The 23,442-nt window shown below is 37.8% G+C and overlaps 2 protein-coding genes across 5 annotated transcripts in view; one reads left to right on the plus strand and one right to left on the minus strand.

Moving 5' to 3' along the window:
• Positions 1-23,442, minus strand: part of PLA2G7 (phospholipase A2 group VII) — a 65,222-nt gene that overhangs the window by 8,632 nt on the left and 33,148 nt on the right. For 3 of the 4 annotated variants that reach the window (XM_055391806.2, XM_063707646.1, XM_055391804.1), the window contains one exon: positions 18,858-20,044. The exons of the other annotated variant lie outside the window; for it this stretch is intronic. The gene's annotated coding sequence lies outside the window, so the exon portion shown is untranslated. Of the gene's footprint in view, positions 1-18,857; positions 20,045-23,442 lie in introns of those variants that run through there. 4 annotated transcript variants of the gene reach the window in all.
• On the plus strand, positions 569-23,201 carry TDRD6 (tudor domain containing 6). The gene is made up of 4 exons (XM_004044138.3): positions 569-15,075; positions 16,733-16,857; positions 18,775-18,864; positions 22,639-23,201. Exons 1-4 carry the CDS (start codon positions 9,030-9,032, stop codon positions 22,666-22,668), a joined length of 6,291 nt encoding a protein of 2,096 aa, XP_004044186.2. The 5' UTR covers positions 569-9,029; the 3' UTR covers positions 22,669-23,201.

Consider the following 23,442-nt stretch of genomic DNA (forward strand, 5'->3'; position numbering starts at 1 on the left):
TTCAAGTGCTCCAAATACTATTTGATTGTAAGCTACTAGTGGGTAGGTATACATCTTCCATTTTTATATAAATCTCTGCTCTCTTTAGTAGCATTTCTTTGCTATTAAGAAAAAATGATTACAGCTACGTATAACATGAATCAATTAATTTTATCTTTATTGTTTTAAGAATCTGTGACTGGCCAGGCACGGTTGCTCACGCCTGTAATCCCAGCATTTCGGGAGACCGAGGTGGGCGGATCACGAGGTCAGGAGATCGAGACCATCCTGGCTAACATGATGAAACCCCATCTCTACTAAAAATACAAAAAATTAGTGGGGCGTGGTGGCGGGCACCTGTAGTCCCAGCTACTAGGGAGGCTGAGGCAGGAGAATGGCGTGAACCCAGGAGGCGGAGCTTGCAGTGAGCCGAGATCATGCCACTGCACTCCAGCCTGGGTGACAGAGTGAGACTCCGTCTCAAAAAAAAAAAAAAAGAATCTGTGACTGTCATATGAGTCTGCAATTTCTCTTTTACTTTGCTAATAAAAAAATAAAAATTCAGGACAATATAAATATGAAAATTTCTTATTCAGTCATCTTCAAATTTTCAAGCACATTTATTTACAGTTGTTATAATTACATATATTTTTTCTATTAATGAAAACAAATTCCTTCAGGACTTTCCTAGAAAAAATGGTTAATTTTAATACTTGATAGTTAAAACAATTTATTTGGAAAGGAAAATAATTCTTTTCTTCCCAATTAAACTGAGACTCTTTAAAGATGACTACCAATCAAATATATATTATTATTGAATGTCAGATAATGTGGAAGAAAGACTGAACCCAGAATCTAAAGATCTTTATCCTATTTTGGGTTCTACTTCTGACAGAAGAGTATAACTAGGATCAAGTCCCTCCACTTCTCTGAATTCCCATTTCCTTAAAAGCTGAAGTGGGACGGGCGCGGTGGCTCACGCTTGTAATCCCAGCACTTTGGGAGGCCAAGGCGGGCGGACTGCCTGAGCTCAGGAGTTCAAGACCAGCCTGGGCAACACAGTGAAACCCTCGTCTCTACTAAAATACAAAAAATTAGCATGCGCCTGTAGTCGCAGCTACTCGGGAGGCTCATACAGGAGAATTGTTTGAACCCAGGAGGCAGAGGTTGCAGTGAACTGAGATCACACCACTGCACTCCAGCCTGGGCAACGGAGGGAGACGCTGTCTGCGAAAGAAAAAAAAAAAGCTGAAGTGATTGAACTCTAGAATCTTAACCTGTGTATACCTAAAGGGAGCCATATTGATGTGATGTTTAAAAAAATAGAATTTTAAAAAATTTCATTAGGATTCTTTATGCTTGGGTTTATATTCTCATATTTCAAGATGGGGAAAAATTATTCAGACCTTAAAGTACAATACAGACTTCTGACGTGTCTGGACTGTCTCACCCTGAAATCCATTCTTCACAGGGAAGCACAGTCGTCTTCCATCGGGCAACTTTGGGCATATTCTCACCTTCAATTTCTCCTATATACACACATACTAAAAATTAAAACCTTTAATGCTATATCGAAGACCCTCTCAACCTGACTCCCGCCCATTTTTCTCACTTTTACCTTTCACTGCATACCTGTACCCTACCTCCTTGGAAATGCATTGCTCTAATTATTTCCCTGGAGATGCACTATACTTGCTGCTTTTCTATGTAGTTTATTCTGTTCCCTCCATCTATCTTTCTTCCCACCACCACCACCTATTCATCTTTATTTGTATTGGTTAAATTCTACCTCAGTTATCTAAAATAATCACCTACTATTTCCTCTCTGAAGCCTTCAGTATCTTCAGTACCCCCTTTCTCCCACTGCTTCCCCTACTACATAGATGTACATATCAGCATCCCCTACACAAAATGTATTGCTTGAAAGCAAGGATCATGTAACACATCTTTGTATCCCTTACAAACTTCAAATAGGAGCCACTCTGAAGGTATCTGTTGAATTGAGAGGGTTTTTTGGAGAGTAGGGAGAAAGACATTTATACACATGATTAAATCATTTTGTTCTCTTCTTCAGAATAATTATGTTGGGTCAATAACACTTCTGATTTTATGAAATTTTTTTACCATATTAAATGCTTAATTATGTTTTTAAATGATCATGTGTGTTTAAAACATGTCATAATTTTTAAGGATCATCTTCATCTGTTTAATAACTATTCCATAAAATTGAGAATTTGATAGTTTTAAATAATATATAATTGACTAACAGTTAATAAATATGTGATTTTAAAGCATGTATGGAAATTATATCACTATTTGGCCTTCATTGATGCCATATACATGCACATTTTACCCACTCAAGTGTTTTATTATTTCTGAATTTTGAGGAATACATTATTTTTTTCTCTCCCCATACTTTACCCCCAACAGGCTGCTGTGATTGTCAACAGCAGCAGGAGCCACTTCAAGGTTTGATAAAAGCAGATGAAGATGCTTAAAGATGTCTGTTTGCTGAAAATATCTGGTAACAAACAGGAATATATGTGAGTAAATAAACTGTGTTATTCTGATTTTAAAAGTAAATATTTTAAAGTGCCTAATTGCTTGTTATCACGGGTTTTGTTTCGTCCTGATATAGTTCTGAGTTAAGAAGGTAATAACAAGGAAGGAAATACATGCTCTACAGCATGGATGAACCTTAAAAACATTATGCTGGGTGAAATAAGCCAGGCAAAAGTGAATACATACATGATTCTACTTGAGGTACTAGAATAATGAAAATTCATAAAGACAATATAGAATAGTGGGGAGTAAATGAGGAGTTGTTTAGTGTGTACAGTTTCAGTTTGGGATGATGAAAAAAATCTGGAAATGGATAGTGGTAATGGTTGTACAACAATGTGAATATATTTAATGCCACTGAGCTCTACATTTAAAAATGGTTTCAATGGTAAGTTTTGTTTTACGTATATTTTACCACAATAAACAGAAAATTTAAAAATCCATGTACGTAGATGTGAAAAACTATTAGCAAATTGAATCCAGCGTCATATAAAGTATAATACATCATGACTAAGTGAGACTTATCCTGGGAATACAAAATTGGTTCAACATCCTAAAAAATCAATATAATTCATCCAATTAACAGAACAAAACAAAACATATATCAACAGAATGTGAAAAAGTATTTGATAAAATTCAACAGTATTTGATGTAAAAATTCTCAAATTTTTACATGAATAAAAAAGAAACTTCCTTATCCTGATAAAAAGGATCTAAGTAAAACCTGTAGCTAACATTGTATTTGTGAAAGACTTTCTCCTTAAATCAGGAACAAGCCAATATCAATTCTTACCATTTTATTCTAATCTGTACTGAAGGTCTTAGCCATTGCAGTAAAGCAAGAAAAGGAAATAAAAGGCACATATATTAGAAAAGAAGACATGGAACTGCCTTTATTCACAGATGATATAATTACATATATAAAAAATCCCAAGGAATCTACCAAAAGCTACAAGAATTAATAATGAAGTCCTAGCAAATTCACAAGATATAAGGCCAATATATAAAAATATATTTTGGTATACTGGCAATGAAAAATTAGGGACTAAAATATTTAAAAATTAATATTATTTACAATAGCATAAAAACATTAAAAACTTAGGGATAAATCTAACAGTGTACAAGATTTGTTCACTGAAAAATATAAAACATTACTGAGAGAAATTAAAGATTTTAGTAGAGCAATGAACTGTGTCCATGGATTTAAAGACTCAGTATTGCTCCAAAGTTAATTATTGTCAAATTGATCTCTACCTACAAAGCAATTCTAATAAAACCCCAGCAGGCTTCAAATTTTTTTGCAGAAGTTGACAAGTATATTCTAAAATACATATAGAAAATCAAAAACAATTTTGAGGGAAAAGAACAAAGAGGATTCATATTACTTAATTTTAAAATTGGCTTTTAAGCAGTTTAGAAAATAACCAAAACAAAGGGGTATTGGCACAAAGACAGATATATAGATTGATGGAACAGAATAAAGAGTCAAAGAATAAATTCACATACATATGGTCAGTTAATTTTTGGCAAAAGCACCAAGATAACTTAACTGGAAAGTATAGTCTTTGCAACAAATGGCAGTATAACAATTGGATATCCATATATAAAAATAAAATCCTCAACCCTTAGCTCACTACAAAAAGTTAATTTAAAATGAATCATAGACCTAAATACAAGAGCCAAAATTATAAAACTTCTAAACAAAAACATTGAAAGTTTGTTTTTGTGGGTTTTTGTTTTGTTTTGTTTTTTTACCTTGGGTTAGTAAAAGATTTAGTGGAACAATAACAACAAAATAAACTACCATTTAGAAAAGAAAAATATGTGAATAATTTGATTTCATCAAAATTACAAATTTTCTTCAAAAGACACTAAGGGAATAAAACTGTCAACATTTGTCAAAATATCAAACTACAATATGAAAGTGTGAGTTTTACTGTACAAAAATTACGCCTAAATAGACCAAATTTTTTAAAAACCTAATTTAAGGTTTTTAATCTTTAAGAATCCTAGGAGAGAACATATTTTTAAGTTTTAATTTCATTCATATGACTAATAACTACAACTTATTACATGTTTCCTGTGGTGGGTCTTTTACCCATATTGGCTCATTTCGTCTTCATATTTAAGTATAGTTCCATTTTTATAGATGAAGAGAACCTAACTCTGAAAATTTTATTATCCATGTCACCCTGAGATGATAAACAGGGACTTTCAAAATCTAAAGCCCTTCCTTTCCCACTATGTTTTGTTGCATCTCAAGTATTTATTTAATGCAAACATGTTAACTGTATTTACATTAATTCATGCAGTCCTTGGAACCAAAGTGTAAGGTGTATGCCGTTATATCCATTTTCAGATATGGAAACAGAGGGTAAATTATTTGCCTGGGTCACACGGCTCTTACAAATGGAGGCCAATCCTGCTGTAATTCAAAAGACTATGCTCTCTCTACTCTCATTGCCTCCTATAATGATCTGGTCTTGAATTGTCTGTGTGTGTATTCTAATAAAATTGTATTTTGTGACACTGAAATCTTAAATTTTTAAAAGCTTTTTATTTTGAAATAATTTTAGATTTTCATAAAGTTTCCAAAAAAAAACGTATAGGGATATACCATGACTGTTGTACACAATCAAAACCAGGAGCAAATTGACATTGGTACAATCCACAGATTCCAAAGTCACTCATTTATAAGCACACATTTGTGTGTGTGTGTGTGTGTGTGTCATTCCATGCAATTTCATCACCTTTGTGTAGCTTTGATAACTATCACTGCACACAAGATACAGAACAGTTCATCAGTCCATGCCTGATGCTATCCCTTTATAGGCATTTTCAACCCTTTTCCTCCCCATCCCTAACTCCTGGAAGCCACTAATCTTTTCTCCATCTCTATAATTTTGTTGATCTAAGAATATTATGTAAATAGAATGCAGTATGTAACCTTTTACTATTTTTTTTTCACTCAGTAGAATTCTACGGAGAACCTTCCTAAGTTGTTGCTCACATCAATAATTCATTTTCCTTGTTATTGCTGTGTAGGACCCTTTGGTATTGATGTACCACAGTTTGTTTAACCATTTACCCATCGAAGGGCATTTAGGTTGTTTCCAGTTTCGGGTTATTAGGAATATAGTTGCTATTAACAGTCATGTACAGGTTTTTGCATGAGCATGTTTTCTTTGGGATAAATGCCTAAATGCAATTTTTCAGTCATATGGCAAGTACATAGTTTTTAAAATGTGGCTGTACCATTTTACATTCTTACCAGCAACATAAGTGATGCAGTTTATTCACATTCTTGCCAGTACTGGTGTTATCACGATTTTTTAGCTTAGTCATTACCATGGCATGTGGTGATATAACATTGTGGTTTTTTTTTTTTGTCTAATAGCTAATGATGTTGAAAATCTTTTCATATTCTTCTTTGTCATCTGTACGTCCTCCTCCATGAAATGCCACTTCATAGCTTTTGCCTGTTTTCAAATTTATTTTTTTTACTATTGAGTTTTGAGAGTTGTTTATCTATTATAGATACAAGTCCTATGTCAGACGTGTGGTTTGCAAATATTTTCTCCCTGTCTGTAGCTTGTCTTTTTCATTCTCCTAACAGGGTATTTCTTACTTGAACTGTTTTCTAAAAATATCCAGTAAATGTTAATTTTTCTAAGCAACTTTAAACAAAGTCAATTAGTAGTATAGAAACTATAGACTGTAAAGTATACTGCATTTCTGCTTAGAGTTCTCTATATACAGAGGCCTAAGATAGCACAAAATAAGTATGATTTATTTAGCCCAATTTTCCTGCATCGTTTCCATAAAAAATATTGAAGTGGCTCATAATATTAGTATTCAAACACCTGTCATACACATTCCATCCCTGGCCTTAACCTTTCCCCCTTTATCCCTTACGTATTTGTATTAGGATAAGAATATCCTCTCTCCCAAACTTCACATACCGGGGCCTGTCAAGGGGTGGAAGGATAGGGGAGGGATAGCATTAGGAGAAATACCTAATGTAGATGATGGGTTGATGGGTGCAGCAAACCACCATGGCATGTGTATACCTATGTAACAAATCTGCACGTTCTGCACATATGTCCCAGAACTTAAAGTACAATAATAATAAAAAAAAATCCCCTCTCCCTTTTCCAAAACCAAGGGCCTCTCAAGACTAATGGGAGGAAAGTTTATTTATTATAAAACTCAAGATATTTTGCTTAGTATAGTATGGGAGATATATGAGGGGAGCTTAATCTTAACAGTGCAATGACCTGATTTTTAAAATTAACCCGAGTCCCTGTCCAACAGCAGAGCATGACAGAACAAACTAATGCTACCTGCTCCAGATACAGAAAAGGTAGGACATTGGAAAATCTGGGTGGATGGGGGTAAAGGATTCGGATCAGCCCATAACGGCCATGTGATATACCCTGACGTCCTAGGATTAAGGCCATGAGCCATGGAAGGAGGTTGGAGGACAAATGAAATACAAAAAGTCATAATATCTACAACCCTGTGGTCTACAAAGGAGTTTGGTTATACTACATGAACCTGAAATAGATGATGGATTAAAGTCTCCATTATTCCATGTAATGATAAAATAATTTCAAGTGATCATAAGACCATTTTATAATGAATTCCTTCTTTCCACTGTAAAGGGCATAGTGTTAGATTGCTTACTCTTGTTAAGATTTACTGGATGCTAACAGTCCAGCACTGGCTAGGCATCGAGAACATAAAAATAAATGAGAAGTGTTCCTGCTTTTAAGATGTTCCTACTGTGGCAGACAGAGAGCTACAAAATATAATAATATAGAAGTATGTAAAAAAAAAAAAAAAAAGGAATAACCAATTCTGCCAGGGTGAATAGTAGGGTCACGAGGAAACGACGTTTGAGCTAGGTCTTGCTAGATGTTTTTAAATAAAATGTTTTTCTTCCATAATGAATATGAAACAATTAGAAAAAAATGGGAAAATTGAGTTTTCAAGGATGAGTTCTTCAGGAAAAGAAAAGCTTTGGCTTTTAGAGAAATTGGATTCATTCATTCATTCATTCATATTCATTTAGCAAATATTCATTGCCTTCACTCCAAGCTAGATTCCGAGAATCCAACAAACGGTACTTGCCAAAGGGAACCTGTCGGCTGGCGGGATGATAGAGATCAGACAGTTGCCACACAATGTGAAAAGTGCCGTGAAAAAGTAAGCATAGGGTGATGTGGAAGCACATGGTTGCCTCTAATCTGGACAGACTGAAGACACTGAGATTTACAGTTAGGCCAGGGTCATTTGAAGCACTGCCTTATTGTATTTGTTTGTAATGACATTTCGAAACGTGGAATGAAAGGAAAAGTACAGGCAGACTATAAGAAGCTTCCACGGATGTGTCTACCTTTGCAAATGAACAAAAATCTAATGTAGACATACCCTGGAAACTTCTCCTAGTTTGCCTGCACTTTTCCATTCCAAATGGAGGTTTGGACATTTAACAAACAGAGGCCTCAAAGGGTTATCCTGTTAAGATTTTAGTATATACAGCAGGGGCTTGAAGGAATGTTGATTCCATTCCTCTTGGCCTCCTTTTATGAATCCAGTTCTGTGCTAGCTCTGTGAGTAAATGAAAATGCCTTCAAAATTGGGATGCCAGAGTTAGACAGCAAAGCAGCAAAGGAACCCGTATCAGCTAAGTGTGGGAAGGGAAATATGTACCAGTTGCTATATACTTTCACACGTTATTTTAACCTCATAACAACTCTTATCAATTCAGATGACGGAACAGGGTTAAAGAATAGAGGCTGGGCACCTGGCTGTCCACGGACACACTGCGCCAGCAGGAGCACCCGTCCCCCGCAGCAGCACCCAGGGCCCTCCTAGAGTTCCGGCCTTAACGCCTAGGAACGTGCCATTGGCTCCTGCGTTTCTCGTTCCCGTCGGGAACGCCACTGGCTAGTACCTTGCCTGGCCCCCAGTGCTCAATCCCTGGTAGTTGGGAGGACGAAAAGGAAATCCCTCTCTGGTCGGTCCTCACCGCAGCCCTGTGTCAGGCCGTCACACGGCGGCCTCCAGAGTCGAAGGCGCTCTGAGGAGATGCAGGTTGTGTCCAAAACCTCTCACATCGGGGTCTCCTGAACGTCCCAACAAGCTCCTTGGGCCCTTAGGTGTTAGGCCAACCCCAGGCCTCGGCTGGCCCCACCCACTCCCCGCGGCCGGAAGTGGCGGCCCCGAGTGCGGTAAATGCGTGCCCGGAAGCGCGACCTCGGGCGGTTGGTGGGGCTACCGGGTCTTACCAGTCGGCGGCGGGAGTCCCGGAGGACCCACGACGGGGGAGTTGCCGAGGAAACGCCTCGCCGGCATTCTTCCCCTCCACTGGGTCCTTTGAACCTAGTTTGGCTGGGACTCGCCTTCCGGCGGCGCGGAGGATTTCGAGGCCCTGAGGCGCGGCCGTTAATTTCCGGAAGTGGGGGCCGCGCCGCGCCGTCAAGATGTGCTCGACGCCCGGAATGCCGGCGCCGGGGGCCTCGCTGGCCCTGCGGGTGTCCTTCGTGGACGTGCATCCCGATGTGATCCCGGTGCAGCTGTGGGGGCTGGTGGGCGAGCGGCGGGGCGAGTACCTGCGGCTGAGCCGGGAAATCCAGGAAGCGGCGGCCACGCGCGGCCAGTGGGCGCTGGGCAGCGCCTCGGCCTCGCCCGGCGAGCTGTGCCTGGTGCAGGTCGGGCTTTTGTGGCACCGCTGCCGCGTGGTCAGCCGGCAGGCACAGGAGAGCCGTGTCTTCCTGCTGGACGAGGGCCGCACCATCACGGCCGGCGCAGGCTCGCTGGCGCCCGGGCGCAGAGAGTTCTTCAATTTGCCCTCGGAAGTGCTGGGCTGCGTGCTGGCGGGCCTGGTGCCGGCAGGCTGCGGCGCGGGCGCAGGCGAGCCGCAGCACTGGCCCGCCGACGCCGTGGACTTCCTTAGCAACCTTCAGGGCAAGGAGGTGCACGGGTGCGTCCTGGACGTGCTGCTGCTCCATCGCCTGGTCCTCCTGGAGGTGCCTGATGTGTTCCAACAGATGCGGGAGCTGGGCCTGGCTCGGCGGGTGCCCGACAGCCTCTTCCGTTCGCTGCTGGAGCGCTATCTCACAGCGGCCACTGCTAGCGTGGGCTCCGGGGTCCCGGTTCTTTCGCGAGTCCCGCTCAAGCAAAAGCAGCCTGGTCTGGATTACTTCTATCCCCAGCTGCAGCTGGGCGTGACGGAGGCCGTGGTCATAACCCAAGTGTGCCATCCCCACCGCATTCACTGCCAGCTCCGCAGCCTCTCGCAGGAGATCCACCGCCTCTCCGAGAGCATGGCCCAGGTGTACCGGGGTTCCACGGGGACAGGGGATGAGAACTCTACCAGTGCCACCTGGGAGGAGAGGGAGGAGAGCCCAGATAAGCCGGGCTCTCCGTGTGCATCCTGTGGCCTGGATGGACATTGGTACAGAGCACTCTTGCTTGAGACTTTTCGGCCCCAGCGCTGTGCCCAGGTGCTTCATGTGGACTATGGAAGGAAGGAGTTAGTGAGTTGCAGCAGCCTTCGGTACTTGCTGCCTGAATATTTTCGAATGCCGGTGGTGACCTACCCTTGTGCTTTGTATGGACTCTGGGACGGTGGGAGAGGCTGGTCTCGGTCACAGGTGGGTGACCTGAAGGCACTGATACTAGGCAAGGCAGTGAATGCAAAGATTGAATTTTATTGCTCCTTTGAGCATGTGTATTATGTCAGCCTGTATGGAGAAGATGGGATTAATCTGAACCGTGTGTTTGGAGTACAGTCGTGTTGCTTGGCTGACCGAGTCCTTCAGAGCCAGGGAACAGAGGAGGAGGAACCAGAAACATCTCAGTCTCGGTCTCCTGCTGAAGAAGTAGATGAAGAGATTTCACTCCCAGCCTTAAGATCTATCAGGTTAAAGATGAATGCCTTCTACGATGCGCAGGTAGAGTTTGTTAAAAATCCTTCTGAGTTTTGGATTAGGTTGAGGAAACACAATGTCACCTTCAGTAAGCTGATGAGGAGAATGTGTGGTTTCTATTCCTCTGCCAGTAAGTTGGATGGTGTAGTTTTGAAACCTGAACCTGATGACCTTTGCTGTGTCAAGTGGAAAGAAAATGGTTATTATAGGGCCATAGTCACCAAATTGGATGACAAGAGTGTGGATGTATTCTTAGTTGACCGAGGCAATTCGGAAAATGTGGACTGGTATGACGTAAGGATGCTGCTTCCTCAGTTTAGGCAGCTACCAATATTGGCTGTGAAGTGCACGCTAGCTGATATTTGGCCTTTGGGAAAAACTTGGAGCCAGGAGGCAGTTTCCTTTTTTAAAAAGACTGTGCTCCACAAAGAATTAGTCATCCATATTCTTGATAAACAGGATCATCAATATGTTATTGAGATTCTTGACGAATCAAGAACAGGGGAAGAAAACATTAGTAAGGTAATTGCCCAAGCTGGATATGCCAAGTATCAGGAATTTGAAATAAAGGAAAATATCCTGGTAAATGCCCACTCCCCAGGGCATGTTTCAAATCACTTTACTACGGAGAGTAACAAAATACCTTTTGCCAAGACTGGAGAAGGAGAGCAGAAAGCCAAGAGAGAGAATAAAACCACATCTGTTTCAAAAGCTTTGAGTGACACAACAGTTGTAACAAATGGTTCAACTGAACTAGTTGTGCAGGAAAAAGTGGAAAGAGCATCTGTTTATTTTCCTCTTATACAGAATCGCTTGGAAATTAAGCCAGGCTCCTCTAGTAAAGGAGAGCTGGAAGTTGGAAGTACAGTAGAAGTCAGAGTGTCTTATGTTGAAAACCCTGGCTATTTCTGGTGTCAGCTGACCAGGAACATACAAGGACTTAAAACTCTAATGTCTGATATTCAGTACTATTGCAAAAATACAGCTGCTCCTTACCAGGGAAACACCCTTGCTTGTTTGGCTAAGCGAACAGTAAACAGACAGTGGTCCAGAGCACTTATTAGTGGGATACCATCTGTGGAGCATGTCAATGTAACATTTGTAGATTATGGAGACAGAGAAATGGTATCTGAGAAGAATATTTATTCAATTAGTGAAGAATTTCTGAAGGTTAAGGCACAGGCTTTTAGGTGCAGTCTTTATAATTTAATTCAACCAATTGGCCAGAATCCCTTTGTTTGGGATGTAAAGGCAATACAAGCTTTCAATGAATTTATAGATAATGCATGGCAAAAAAATCTAGAATTAAAATGTACAATATTTGCTCTGGCTTCAATTAATAATGAACTGTTTAACATTGTGGATTTGCTAACCCCCTTTCAGAGTGCATGCCATTTCTTGGTAGAAAAGAGACTTGCAAGACCAGTAAAACTTCAGAAGCCTTTGGAGTCCTCTGTTCAGCTACATTCCTACTTCTATTCTACACATGATATGAAAATTGGAAGTGAAGAATTAGTTTATGTAACACATATTGATGACCCTTGGACATTTTATTGCCAGCTGGCAAGAAATGCAAATATTTTAGAACAGTTGTCATGTAGTATTACACAATTAAGTAAAGTTTCGCTGAATTTAAAAACATCTCCCTTGAACCCTGGAACCTTGTGCCTTGCCAGGTATGCTGATGGAAACTGGTATAGGGGCATAGTAATAGAGAAAGAGCCAAAGAAAGTCTTCTTTGTTGATTTTGGGAATATTTATGTAGTAACAAGTGATGATCTGCTTCCAATACCTAGTGATGCATATGATGTCTTACTTTTGCCCATGCAAGCTGTCAGATGTTCATTATCTGATATTCCTGATCATATACCAGAAGAAGTGGTGGTGTGGTTTCAGGAGACTATTTTAGATAAGTCATTGAAGGCTTTAGTTGTAGCAAAAGATCCAGATGGAACACTGATTATAGAACTATATGGTGACAATATTCAAATTAGTGCTAGTATTAATAAGAAGTTGGGGCTACTTAGTTACAAAGATAGAATAAGAAAAAAAGAAAGTGAAGTCCTCCGTTCTACAACTGAAACTCTTGAAGAAAAAAATGAGAATATGAAGTTGCCATGTACAGAGTATTTAAGTAAATCAGTAGGGAACAAGTTACCTAATAAAGAAATTTTGGAAGAGTCAGATAAACCTCAGATCAACTCATCATACAAAGAACTCAAACTTTTACAAAGTTTAACAAAAACAAACTTAGTCACTCAATATCAAGACTCTGTGGGAAATAAAAATAGTCAAGTGTTTCCATTAACAACAGAAAAGAAAGAAGAAATTTCTGCTGAGACACCCTTGAAAACAGCAAGAGTAGAAGCTACTCTTTCAGAGAGAAAAATAGGAGATTCATGTGACAAAGATTTGCCTCTTAAATTTTGTGAGTTCCCACAGAAGACTATAATGCCTGGATTTAAAACAACTGTATATGTTTCTCATATAAATGACCTTTCAGACTTTTATGTTCAACTAATAGAAGATGAAGCTGAAATTAGTCATCTTTCAGAGAGATTAAACAGTGTTAAAACAAGGCCCGAATATTATGCAGGTCCACCTTTGCAAAGGGGAGATATGATATGTGCTGTTTTCCCAGAAGATAATTTATGGTATCGTGCTGTGATCAAGGAGCAACAACCCAATGACCTTCTCTCTGTGCAGTTTATAGATTATGGCAATGTTTCTGTGGTTCATACTGACAAAATAGGTAGGCTTGACCTTGTTAATGCAATATTGCCAGGGTTGTGCATTCATTGCTCCTTGGAGGGATTTGGGGTTCCTGACAATAAAAATTCTAAGAAAATGATACATTACTTTTCCCAACGGACCAGCGAGGCTGCAATAAGATGTGAATTTGTTAAATTTCAAGACAGATGGGAAGTTATTCTTGCTGATGAACATGGGATCATAGCAGATGTTATGATTAGCAGGTATGCTCTCAGTGAAAAATCTCAAGTAGAACTTTCTACCCAAGTAACTAAAAGTGCCAGTTCAAAGTCTGTTAACAAATCAGACATTGACACTTCAGTATTTCTTAACTGGTATAATCCAGAAAAAAAAATGATAAGAGCTTATGCCACTGTGATAGATGGACCTGAGTACTTTTGGTGTCAGTTTGCTGATACGGAGAAACTTCAGTGTTTAGAAGTAGAAGTACAGACTGCTGGAGAACAGGAAGCAGACAGGAGAAATTGTATCCCATGTCCTTATATTGGAGATCCTTGTATAGTAAGATACAGAGAAGATGGACATTATTATAGGGCACTTATCACTAATATTTGTGAAGATTATCTTGTATCTGTCAGGCTTGTGGACTTTGGAAACATTGAAGACTGTGTGGACCCAAAAGCACTCTGGGCCATTCCTTCTGAACTTCTGTCGGTTCCCATGCAAGCCTTTCCATGTTGCCTCTCAGGGTTTAACATTTCAGAAGGATTATGTTCTCAAGAGGGAAATGACTATTTCTATGAAATAATAACAGAAGATGTTTTGGAAATAACAATACTAGAAATCAGAAGGGATGTTTGTGATATCCCTTTAGCAATTGTTGACTTGAAAAGCAAAGGTAAAAGTATTAATGAGAAAATGGAGAAATATTCTAAGACTGGTATTATTAAAAGTGCTCTTCCCTATGAAAATATTGACTCAGAGGTAAAGCAGGCTCTTGGGTCCTACAATCTTGATGTAGGACTTAAGAAATTAAGTAATAAAGCTGTACAAAATAAAATATATATGGAACAACAGACAGATGAGCTTGCTGAAATAACTGAAAAAGATGTAAACATTATTGGAACCAAACCAAGTAACTTCCGTGACCCTAAAACTGATAACATTTGTGAAGGCTTTGAAAACCCCTGCAAAGATAAAATTGATACTGAGGAACTGGAAGGTGAATTAGAGTGCCATCTGGTTGACAAAGCAGAGTTTGATGATAAATACCTGATTACAGGATTTAACACATTACTACCACATGCTAATGAAACAAAGGAGATACTAGAACTGAATTCACTTGAGGTGCCGCTTTCTCCTGATGATGAATCAAAAGAATTCTTAGAACTGGAATCTATTGAGTTACAGAATTCTCTGGTGGTGGATGAAGAAAAAGGGGAGCTAAGCCCGGTGCCACAGAATGTGCCACTCTCCCAAGAGTGTGTCACAAAAGGCGCCATGGAGCTATTTACACTGCAGCTTCCTCTCAGCTGTGAAGCTGAGAAACAGCCAGAACTAGAACTACCTACAGCCCAGCTGCCTTTAGATGACAAGATGGATCCTTTGTCTTTAGGAGTTAGTCAGAAAGCACAGGAATCCATGTGTACTGAGGACATGAGAAAGTCAAGTTGTGTAGAATCTTTTGATGACCAGCGCAGGATGTCATTGCATCTACGTGGAGCAGATTGTGATCCTAAAACACAGAATGAAATGAATATATATGAAGAAGAATTTGTAGAGTATAAAAACAGGGATGCCATTTCGGCATTGATGCCTTTGTTCTCTGAGGAAGAAAGCAGTGATGGAAGCAAGCACAATAATGGTTTACCAGATCATATCTCAGGTATGTGAATTTTTTTTCCCTTTTACTTTTTTTATTTTTTATTTTTATTTTTTTGAGACAGGGTCTTGCTCTGTCACCTAGGCTGGAGTGCAGTGGTGTGATCTTGGCTCACTGCAGCCTCTGCCTCCCAGGTTCTAGTGATTTTCCCACCTCAGCCTCCCGAGTAGCTGGGACTACAGGTGTGTGCCACCACACCCAGCTTATTTTTCTGTTTTTTGTAGAGACAGGGTTTTGTCATGTTATCCAGGTTGGTCTCAAACTCCTGGGCTCAAGCAATCCTTCTGCCTCAGCCTCCTAAAGTGTGCTTTTACTTTTAAGTTTAACATAGTGACTTTCCAGAGTTGTTATTTGTTTTAAAGAAAAGAGAATAATTCTTATATGGATTTCTAAAAAATAATTTTTTGTAAGAGAGATTAAAAACCTGGAAAGTGAATCAGATTGGATTTTATGAAGGGCATTTTAAACTTGGGGAAAATGTATTGTGAAATCAGTGCAAAATATGTGCTGGAAGAAACACTGAAATATTAGTTTTGTGTTTAAAAATTGAATGCTTGAAATCTATTAGTCTCCAAAAGGTAATCACATTTAAAATGTAATCACATTTATAATCAAGAGGGCATGTGTTGGTAAGTTTTATAAAACATGGTATTCCCTTGCCAAATTTATAGCACTACTATAGGCATTAATTTACACTAAGGATTATTTTAACAGGGTCTTTTAGACTTAACTGTATCATGCATTGATCTTGCAATTCATTAGAAACCCTTAAAGAAAAAAAATAGATTTAGGTAGCCTATATTAGTCAAAAAATGTTTCATGTGTAAATCTTGGAGAACATTTATTAACTGTCTTATAAATTATTTTTACTACTGTTTGCTACTTAAAAAGAATTGTTAAATGGGTAACTTTTAGCTTTTTATAATCAATGCTATACTTTTTAAACGTCAATTTTTATATTATTAAATTTGAACCATTGTAAAAATAAGGAAAATAATGGAATAGTGAGAATGAAAATCAACAAGAAGTGATCAATGTTAACACCATGATGTATTTTCTTTTTGTTGTCTTTTACCGTCTTTGTGTATGTCTACCATATAGTTTTAAAAACAATTTAGATCATACTGTCATACAGTATTGAATCCTGCATTTTAGTCCCTTAAAAATGCTTTCAAAATATTTTAATTGCATGGTATGCCATCCTATGGGTAACACATAAGTTATTTAAGTATTACCCTTGATTAGATATTTATTCCTCATTGTCATATTTAATAATAGTAAGTATTAACTCTGTGATAAGAATGTCTGCTCATTTGTAACATGCTGCTTTCTTATAGAAATGGCTGTTTTAAGTATAAAAAACACCACTTGTCTTAATAGTACCATATTTTATTAGCGATTTTCACTGTTAGAAATCAGATTCACATCCTTGTGGTGATTTTTTGTTTGGTTTGTTGGTTTAGAAAAGCAATAAGAGATTATATGGGGGGGGGCACTGGAAGAATTTTAAACAAAATTGAGGGAGACAGTCATACCAATGTACTAATTACATGATATTGATGATATAGAAATAATCAGATTAGGAAAATGCTTTGCTTGTGTATGTTACATTAAGGAATTAAGAGATATGCATTGAGTCTTACTCAATTCAATTTGGCAGCTCAACTACAGAACACCTACACTCTGAAAGCCTTTACTGTTGGATCTAAATGTGTTGTGTGGTCAAGTCTAACAAACACATGGTCTAAATGTGAGATTTTAGAAACAGCTGAAGAAGGAACAAGGGTAAGTGATGTTTAAGTACTTTATCTCCAAATGTATTTGCAGACTATTAAGGAAAGTTTACCAGACTCTGTCAGACTAGAGAACGCGATTGAACAAATGTTTACTTGCTTGTTCCCCCTGATAACTTGATGTAATGCACATATATTTTAAATCTCCATATATAAGAATTGTAGCAAGAAATCATCCTAGGCTGTATCATCTATCTCCCTTACTCTTTCTAAATGCTATTAGTCACCTAGTTCCACACTTTACACATCTTATCTCTTAGTTGGAATTTTTTATATCTAATGCCACTACCTTAGTTGAGTCATTTCACAACTACATTAATAACCTTCTATTTTGTTTGCTTCTTCTAGTCTTCCTTAAATTGATTGTCCATGGTGTCAGGGTGAAGTTTGTAAAATGCAAATTTGATTACGTCATTATTGTGTAAAACTTATTAGGGAGCCTGTTGATCGTGTTTCTCCCGTGATTTGAAAACTACCTGTTCGAGAGTTAACTTGGTATATATATATATATATATATATATATATTTTTTTTTTTTTTTTTTTTTTGAGACAGGGTCTCACTCTGTCGCCCAGGCTGGAGTGCAGTGGTGCCATCTTGGCTCACTGCAAGCTCCGCCTCCCGGGTTCACGCCATTCTCCTTCCTCAGCCTCCCGAGTAGCTGGGACTACAGGCTCCCACCACGACGCCCAGCTAATTTTTTGTATTTTTAGTAGAGACAGGGTTTCACCTTGTTAGCCAGGATGGTCTCGATCTCCTGACCTCGTGATCTGCCCACCTCAGCCTCCCAAAGTGCTGGGATTACAGGCATGAGCCACTGCGCCCGGCTGTTTTTTAAATTGTATTATAGATTCCTACGCCTTGGCCTGGACTGCTAATTCAGAATTTCTGGGGTTAGGATTCCAGAATGTGCATTCATATTCCATTAAAATTGGAGAGCCCCTGGCCTGGAACGTAAAAGTCAAGCTCATTAACATGGCATAGGAAATCCTCTAGGGTTAAGTGTTTATGTACTCTCTTTGGCCCTAATTCTTTATATTTTGTACTTTATATTAGATGGACATCAAAATTCTTGACTTCTCTTACATATACCATCTGCTTGCTCTTTCGATATATTTAATATTGCAGTTCTATTTTACCTATATTCCATCCTGTTACCAAACTGGTTAATTCCAATTTACTTACCCATTGCCTCTACCAGGGAGCATTCACTGATGTTATTTTCTAAATTTATCCTTGTCCTCAACCTTCCCCCATCCCAAAAAAAGCCTTATTTCTGTATTACAATCCTGTACCTCCTACTACAGAAGTCTGAACTTCCTATGGTGTATTGTAATTATCTGCTTAGAGGTCTTTTCTCCACTAGATTTTGAACTATTTGATGTTGAAATTTTATCCATCTTTGATCACCAGTCATAGATACTCTATATATGTTTGGGAAACTGAAGTAGCATGGAGTTTGAAACATAAGGTTGAAGCCAATAAATTCATTTTCATTGTCTTTTAAAGTGTTTCATTTTAGGGCCAGGTGCAGTGGTTTATGCCTGTAATCTCAGCACTTTGGGAGGCCAAGGCAGGTGGATCGCTTGAGCCAAGGAGTTTGAGACCAGACTGGTTGGGTGAAACCCTGTCTTTATCCAAAATACAAAAAATTAGCTGGGCATGGTGGTGTGCGCCTGTAGTCCCAGTTATTCAGGAGGCTGAGATGGGCAGATTGCCTGAGCCCAGGAGGTTGAGGTCACAGTGAGCTCTGATCCTGCCACTGCCCTCCATCCTGGGCAATAGAGCAAGACCCTATCTCAAAATAATAATAATAATAATAGTATTTCATTTTTAAAATAATTGCTCCGGTACATAAATCAGTTATTTTTTTGAATTGGACACTTTAAAAAAATTTGTTTTCTCCTGTAGGTTTTGAACCTTTCAAATGGTATGGAGGAGATAGTGAACCCTGAGAATGTCTGGAATGGCATACCCAAATTGGATAAGAGCCCACCTGAGGTATGGAATTCTATAAATAGTAATTAGTGAGAGCATTGTTCTTCATTTTGAAAGGTGATTTAACAAACTATTTCCAAAGTCCTTGTGTTTGGAAAAATGGGAGAAAAATCCTGTGACAATAGTTAAAAACAGCAATAACAAAATCAGTGATTTTAGTCGTTATGCCAAGTATTCTTCTGAGAAAACTAGTTATTAATGTTTTACTCCTTGATTAGAAAATGTTTTGGTCTTCATGACTCTAATAAAATACATATTAGATGCAGAAAACCTGAGAAATATAACAATATTAAAAATGAGAAAGTAACAATCACCGATAATATACCCATCCAGAGACAAATAGGTTGACCAGTTTGGTTTTCTTTTATAATTTTTCTGTTTATATGTAATATAAGTATTTCATCTACATATTTTAGACACAACTGATTTCATCCTATGTATAGTTTTATATTCTGTTTTTCTTCATTTGAGACTATATGGTGGGCAATTTGCCATGACATTATGATGTGTCTGGGCATTTGAGTTTATCCTGTTTGGGGTTGGTTGGACTTCTTGAACTTCTCACTTCACAATCTTTGTCTGATAGTTTTAGTATCTGGTCATCTTGGGGTTTGTAGCTCTTGATTTTCTTTTCCCTAGAGAAATGGTCAGCTTTTCTTGGTTCTTTGTATGTTGAGTAATTTTGGATTATATCCTGAACATTTTGCATATTATGTTTTAAGACATTGGGTCCTGTTAAAATCTGGAGAATGTTGAAGTTTTTGTTATAGCAGATGATCAGCTGGTTTCAATTCATCCTACATGTTCTGTTTCTCCTTCTGTGGTTGGTGATTGTCCTGTTGGTTTAGTTTTCAAAGCCTTTGTTGTTCAGGTCTTCCTGGTACATAAGCCACCCAGGGTAGTCAGGGACTTTGGTCAGTGGTTTATATAGTAGTTAAGTGTCAAAGACTTTGCTGTGCTTATTTGGCTCTGTTCTGCATGTGCATAGCTCAGGGGCAATCCTGAGACTTAGAGTTCACATGTAGCATTAGGAGTTAAACATTTTCAACTCCTTTCCTCTCTGAGATGTCCTCCACATTTTCTGGCTCCCAGGATCCTCTTTTATCCAGCCTCCAATGGCCCCTTTTTCTGGTCACCAAGCCAGACAGTATTTTTCTCTCAGCCTCTGCTCCACCATACAGTTCTGTTTGCCCGTAAGAGCGAAGCAGACAAAGAGATAACAAAAACAATCTCTTATTACTATTCTTTAGATGACAGAAAGCTCTTTTCCTGGTTCCACTGGCTAGAGAGACGGGTCATCTCTCACATTTGTAGGTGCCTCTGTTGCCATAGCTGTCACCAGGCAGTGACTGGGGTTAGCCACCCTCAGGGCAGGGCCAGAAAAAAAAATAGAAATAAACATAACACCACAATACAGCAAAGAGATTTCCTACCTATTTCTTACTCTCTAGCATTCAGGGTTCCTTTATCCCTAGTCCACTGGCTATAAATAAGAAATTTCTCTCAGAGTTTTGCTGTCTACCCTAGCTAGGCAGTTTTGATTTGGCCCACCCTCAGATCAAAATTAGGAGACAAAGAAGTAAAAAAAAAAGAAAAGAAAAGGCCTATGAAACTCACTCCTGTTGTGAGTCATTATTCACGTTTTTACTTTAATTCTTAATCTACCTATTTCTGTTCACTTTTGAGTCTTTGAGTAGTTGCTTTTTGAATTCTGTCTAGAATTTTTCATTGTAATCAGCGAAAGAGGTTATAGTCAGCTTATTCCATCTTGGCTGCACCCAGAAGGCCATAAACAATATTTAATAGCTAAATAATGCTGCATGACACTAGTGAGCCATAATGTATTAAACCATTTCCGATAGTGTTGGATATTTAGGTCATTTGAAATTTTTACTATAAAAAATCAACGAATATCTCTCTTTATGTTAATTACTTTTTTGCTTAGGTCAAAAATACCAGCCTACTACACTTTTTGCATCAGTATTTACTAAAACTTTTTACATTTGGGTTGTCTCCATCCATTAATTATGAAGAATCCACAGCCAAATGCATACATATGTACATACAAGATTCAGTTTGGATAAAGTTCTCTATGCCTGCTACATAGAAAAGAACTATTTAAAGTAGACATAAAATTATATATTTAGATAAGTAAATAGATAACTACCTCTGGCTTTGACTAGGCCAGTTAGCAGACATATAGAAACTACTTATGAGTAAGACTCTAAAATTTTTGATTTGGTTACTAATGAGATTTAAATATCCTTCCCTCAAATTTGAGGAAGCTCTTAACTCTGGATACCTGTCTACAAATGAGCTAGCTTTCCTTACAAAGTGAGTGTTGTATTATGCATGACTTTTTTTTAATGATACATCAAGTCACTATGAGCTAGGAATCTAATTACTTTTTTAAAAAAAAAAATGGTTTCTTATCTGAATTATTTTATTTTACCATAAGAGTATTTTGTTAGTTACTGTATCACATAATGCATGCACATGATGCTATTGGTTGTCAAAAGGAATATAGGAGAAATATTTCCCTTTTCATTGTCCTTAATAAAGCATCTGTGGCTCTACATGGATACTGTGTTTGAATAACAGCCCCTTGAACAATGATGTCCCTCCCTCCTTCACCAATTACCAGAGTTGTTGGGGGTTTGAGAGCTAAATATTGGAAAAGGGTACTTTACTCCCTGTGTAGAGTGCTCCAGGGACATGTTCTAGAGAAATGAGTATTTGAAGAATAGAAAATGTACTTGACATGATTCCTCATTATAAAATCAGATTGTCATAATTTTGATAGAAATACATTTTGTTGTTTACATCTTTTCTGGCTTATCTGTGGTTCCATTTCTGATTTGAATTATTTTGTACTCATGATAAAGAATCAATAGCAATTCAAAGGTTCCTTTTGTTAGGCTATATCCCAAAGAGTAGGGAAAGATCTTTACTTCATGTCAGTGGGTGATACCACAATTAAAGGTAACTTGTGTTTTTAAAACAAAATACTTTTATCACCCAGAATTACAATTTCTTAAAAATATTGTTATGCTGAATCCCTCAAACAAAAATGGTTTATCAATTTCTTTGGACATAGGTAGCAAGGAAGAAAAACCACTTTAGGTAAAAAAATGTAAATATACTTATGGAGATAAATAACCCAAGATGAGGATTTCTTGAAATATAGGAAATTTATTAATTGAATTAATCTTGAAAGTTAAATTACGAATGTGATAAATTCGCATTTTAAAGAATTTTCTCTGTTAATTAGCTCATATGTTCAAATGATCTTTGTTAAATAATCTCTTGGAATTTCTGAATCTTTAGCTTATATAAGATTCAAATTATTGGCTGGTTCTTGGTATTGCACATTCTTGTTCATAAATAATGCAGTGGTTCTTAGAATTGAGGCACACTGAGAATAAAATCAGCTAATGGTAGCTTTAATATCATGTGAAAAATATATACTAATCAAAAAGGAAAAAGAACTAATTGATTATCAGCCTTGTTCACACCATTCTCTAGCAAAATATAAAATATGCCAATTTCATAATTTTTAGAGAAACTTGATTTGATGGTACAGTGTGAGAACCAAAATATTAATAAGAAAATAAAACATTATTTCTATAGAAATAATGCCCTATAGTAATTAGAATACTCATCTGTCCCCTCTCCCTTTTAGAGAACATTACATTTGTCATGGTAACACCCATGGAAATAAATTTTTTTGTTTGTATGTTTCTTTCTCAGTTTGAAGTTTTTCTCTTTTTGTTTCAGAAAAGGGGTTTGGAGGTGATGGAGATTTAACCGTGGATCTATAGCTGTGGCCAATCAGTCAGAAGCTGCCCTTGAACAAGTGGCATCTTACCCAGACCAACAGAGTATTTTAGAAAATTGAAAACATGTAACTACAAGAAGTTGTCATTTTCAAAAACTTCTATATAGGTGGAAAACAAATTAGGTCTCAGGTTGATGGTGGAGTGTGTTTATAGTGATCCTGTTATATATACGGATCTGGGATCTTTCGTCTTAATTGTCTTACGTTTCTAATTAGTTGGGAGGATTTATTTTGCTAAACAGTTTACTAACACATTACATTTCAAAAACTATTTTGGTACCTTTCAAATACAGTGTTTAAATTAAAATAGAAAAATAAGGGCTCATGACAAGTACATTATTTGATTCTACTTAGGATAGCTTTTTAGCAGGATCTCCTTCAGAATTTTTGTCTTGACTTTGAATCTCTGCCTGTTTGTCTAAACATTTGACTAACATTCTGTTTGAATTTGGAAGTATTCTAATACAAGATTTGAATAAAGTTTATCCTTAAATAAAGTTTATCCTTAATATGCTGGTCTCATTTTATTAAAAAGGAAATAGAACTCTTAAATATACTTGGTTCCATCTCTCCTCTGTAATGGAGGATTGGGGAAAGCATAGTAATATTAAATGTTAGCTCTTACGTATTAGTCACTTAGCTTATACTTTAAATGCATTTTTTTCACTTTATTCATCAACTTTGAAGTGCATATCAATATTATCCATATTTTATAGGTGAGAAAATTGAAGCTTCATAAAGAG

This window comes from Gorilla gorilla, chromosome 5, assembly GCF_029281585.2.
Source record: "Gorilla gorilla gorilla isolate KB3781 chromosome 5, NHGRI_mGorGor1-v2.1_pri, whole genome shotgun sequence".
NCBI lineage: Eukaryota > Metazoa > Chordata > Mammalia > Primates > Hominidae > Gorilla > Gorilla gorilla.

What these genes read in the sequence shown, in the direction of transcription:
- TDRD6 (XM_004044138.3), top strand. Translation starts at nt 9,030, where the DNA reads ATGTGCTCGACGCCCGGAATGCCGGCGCCGGGGGCCTCGCTGGCCCTG. An exon ending in TTTACCAGATCATATCTCAG is followed by an intron (nt 15,076 to 16,732) that starts GTATGTGAATTT and finishes TCAATTTGGCAG; the next exon opens with CTCAACTACAGAACACCTAC. An exon ending in CAGCTGAAGAAGGAACAAGG is followed by an intron (nt 16,858 to 18,774) that starts GTAAGTGATGTT and finishes TTTCTCCTGTAG; the next exon opens with GTTTTGAACCTTTCAAATGG.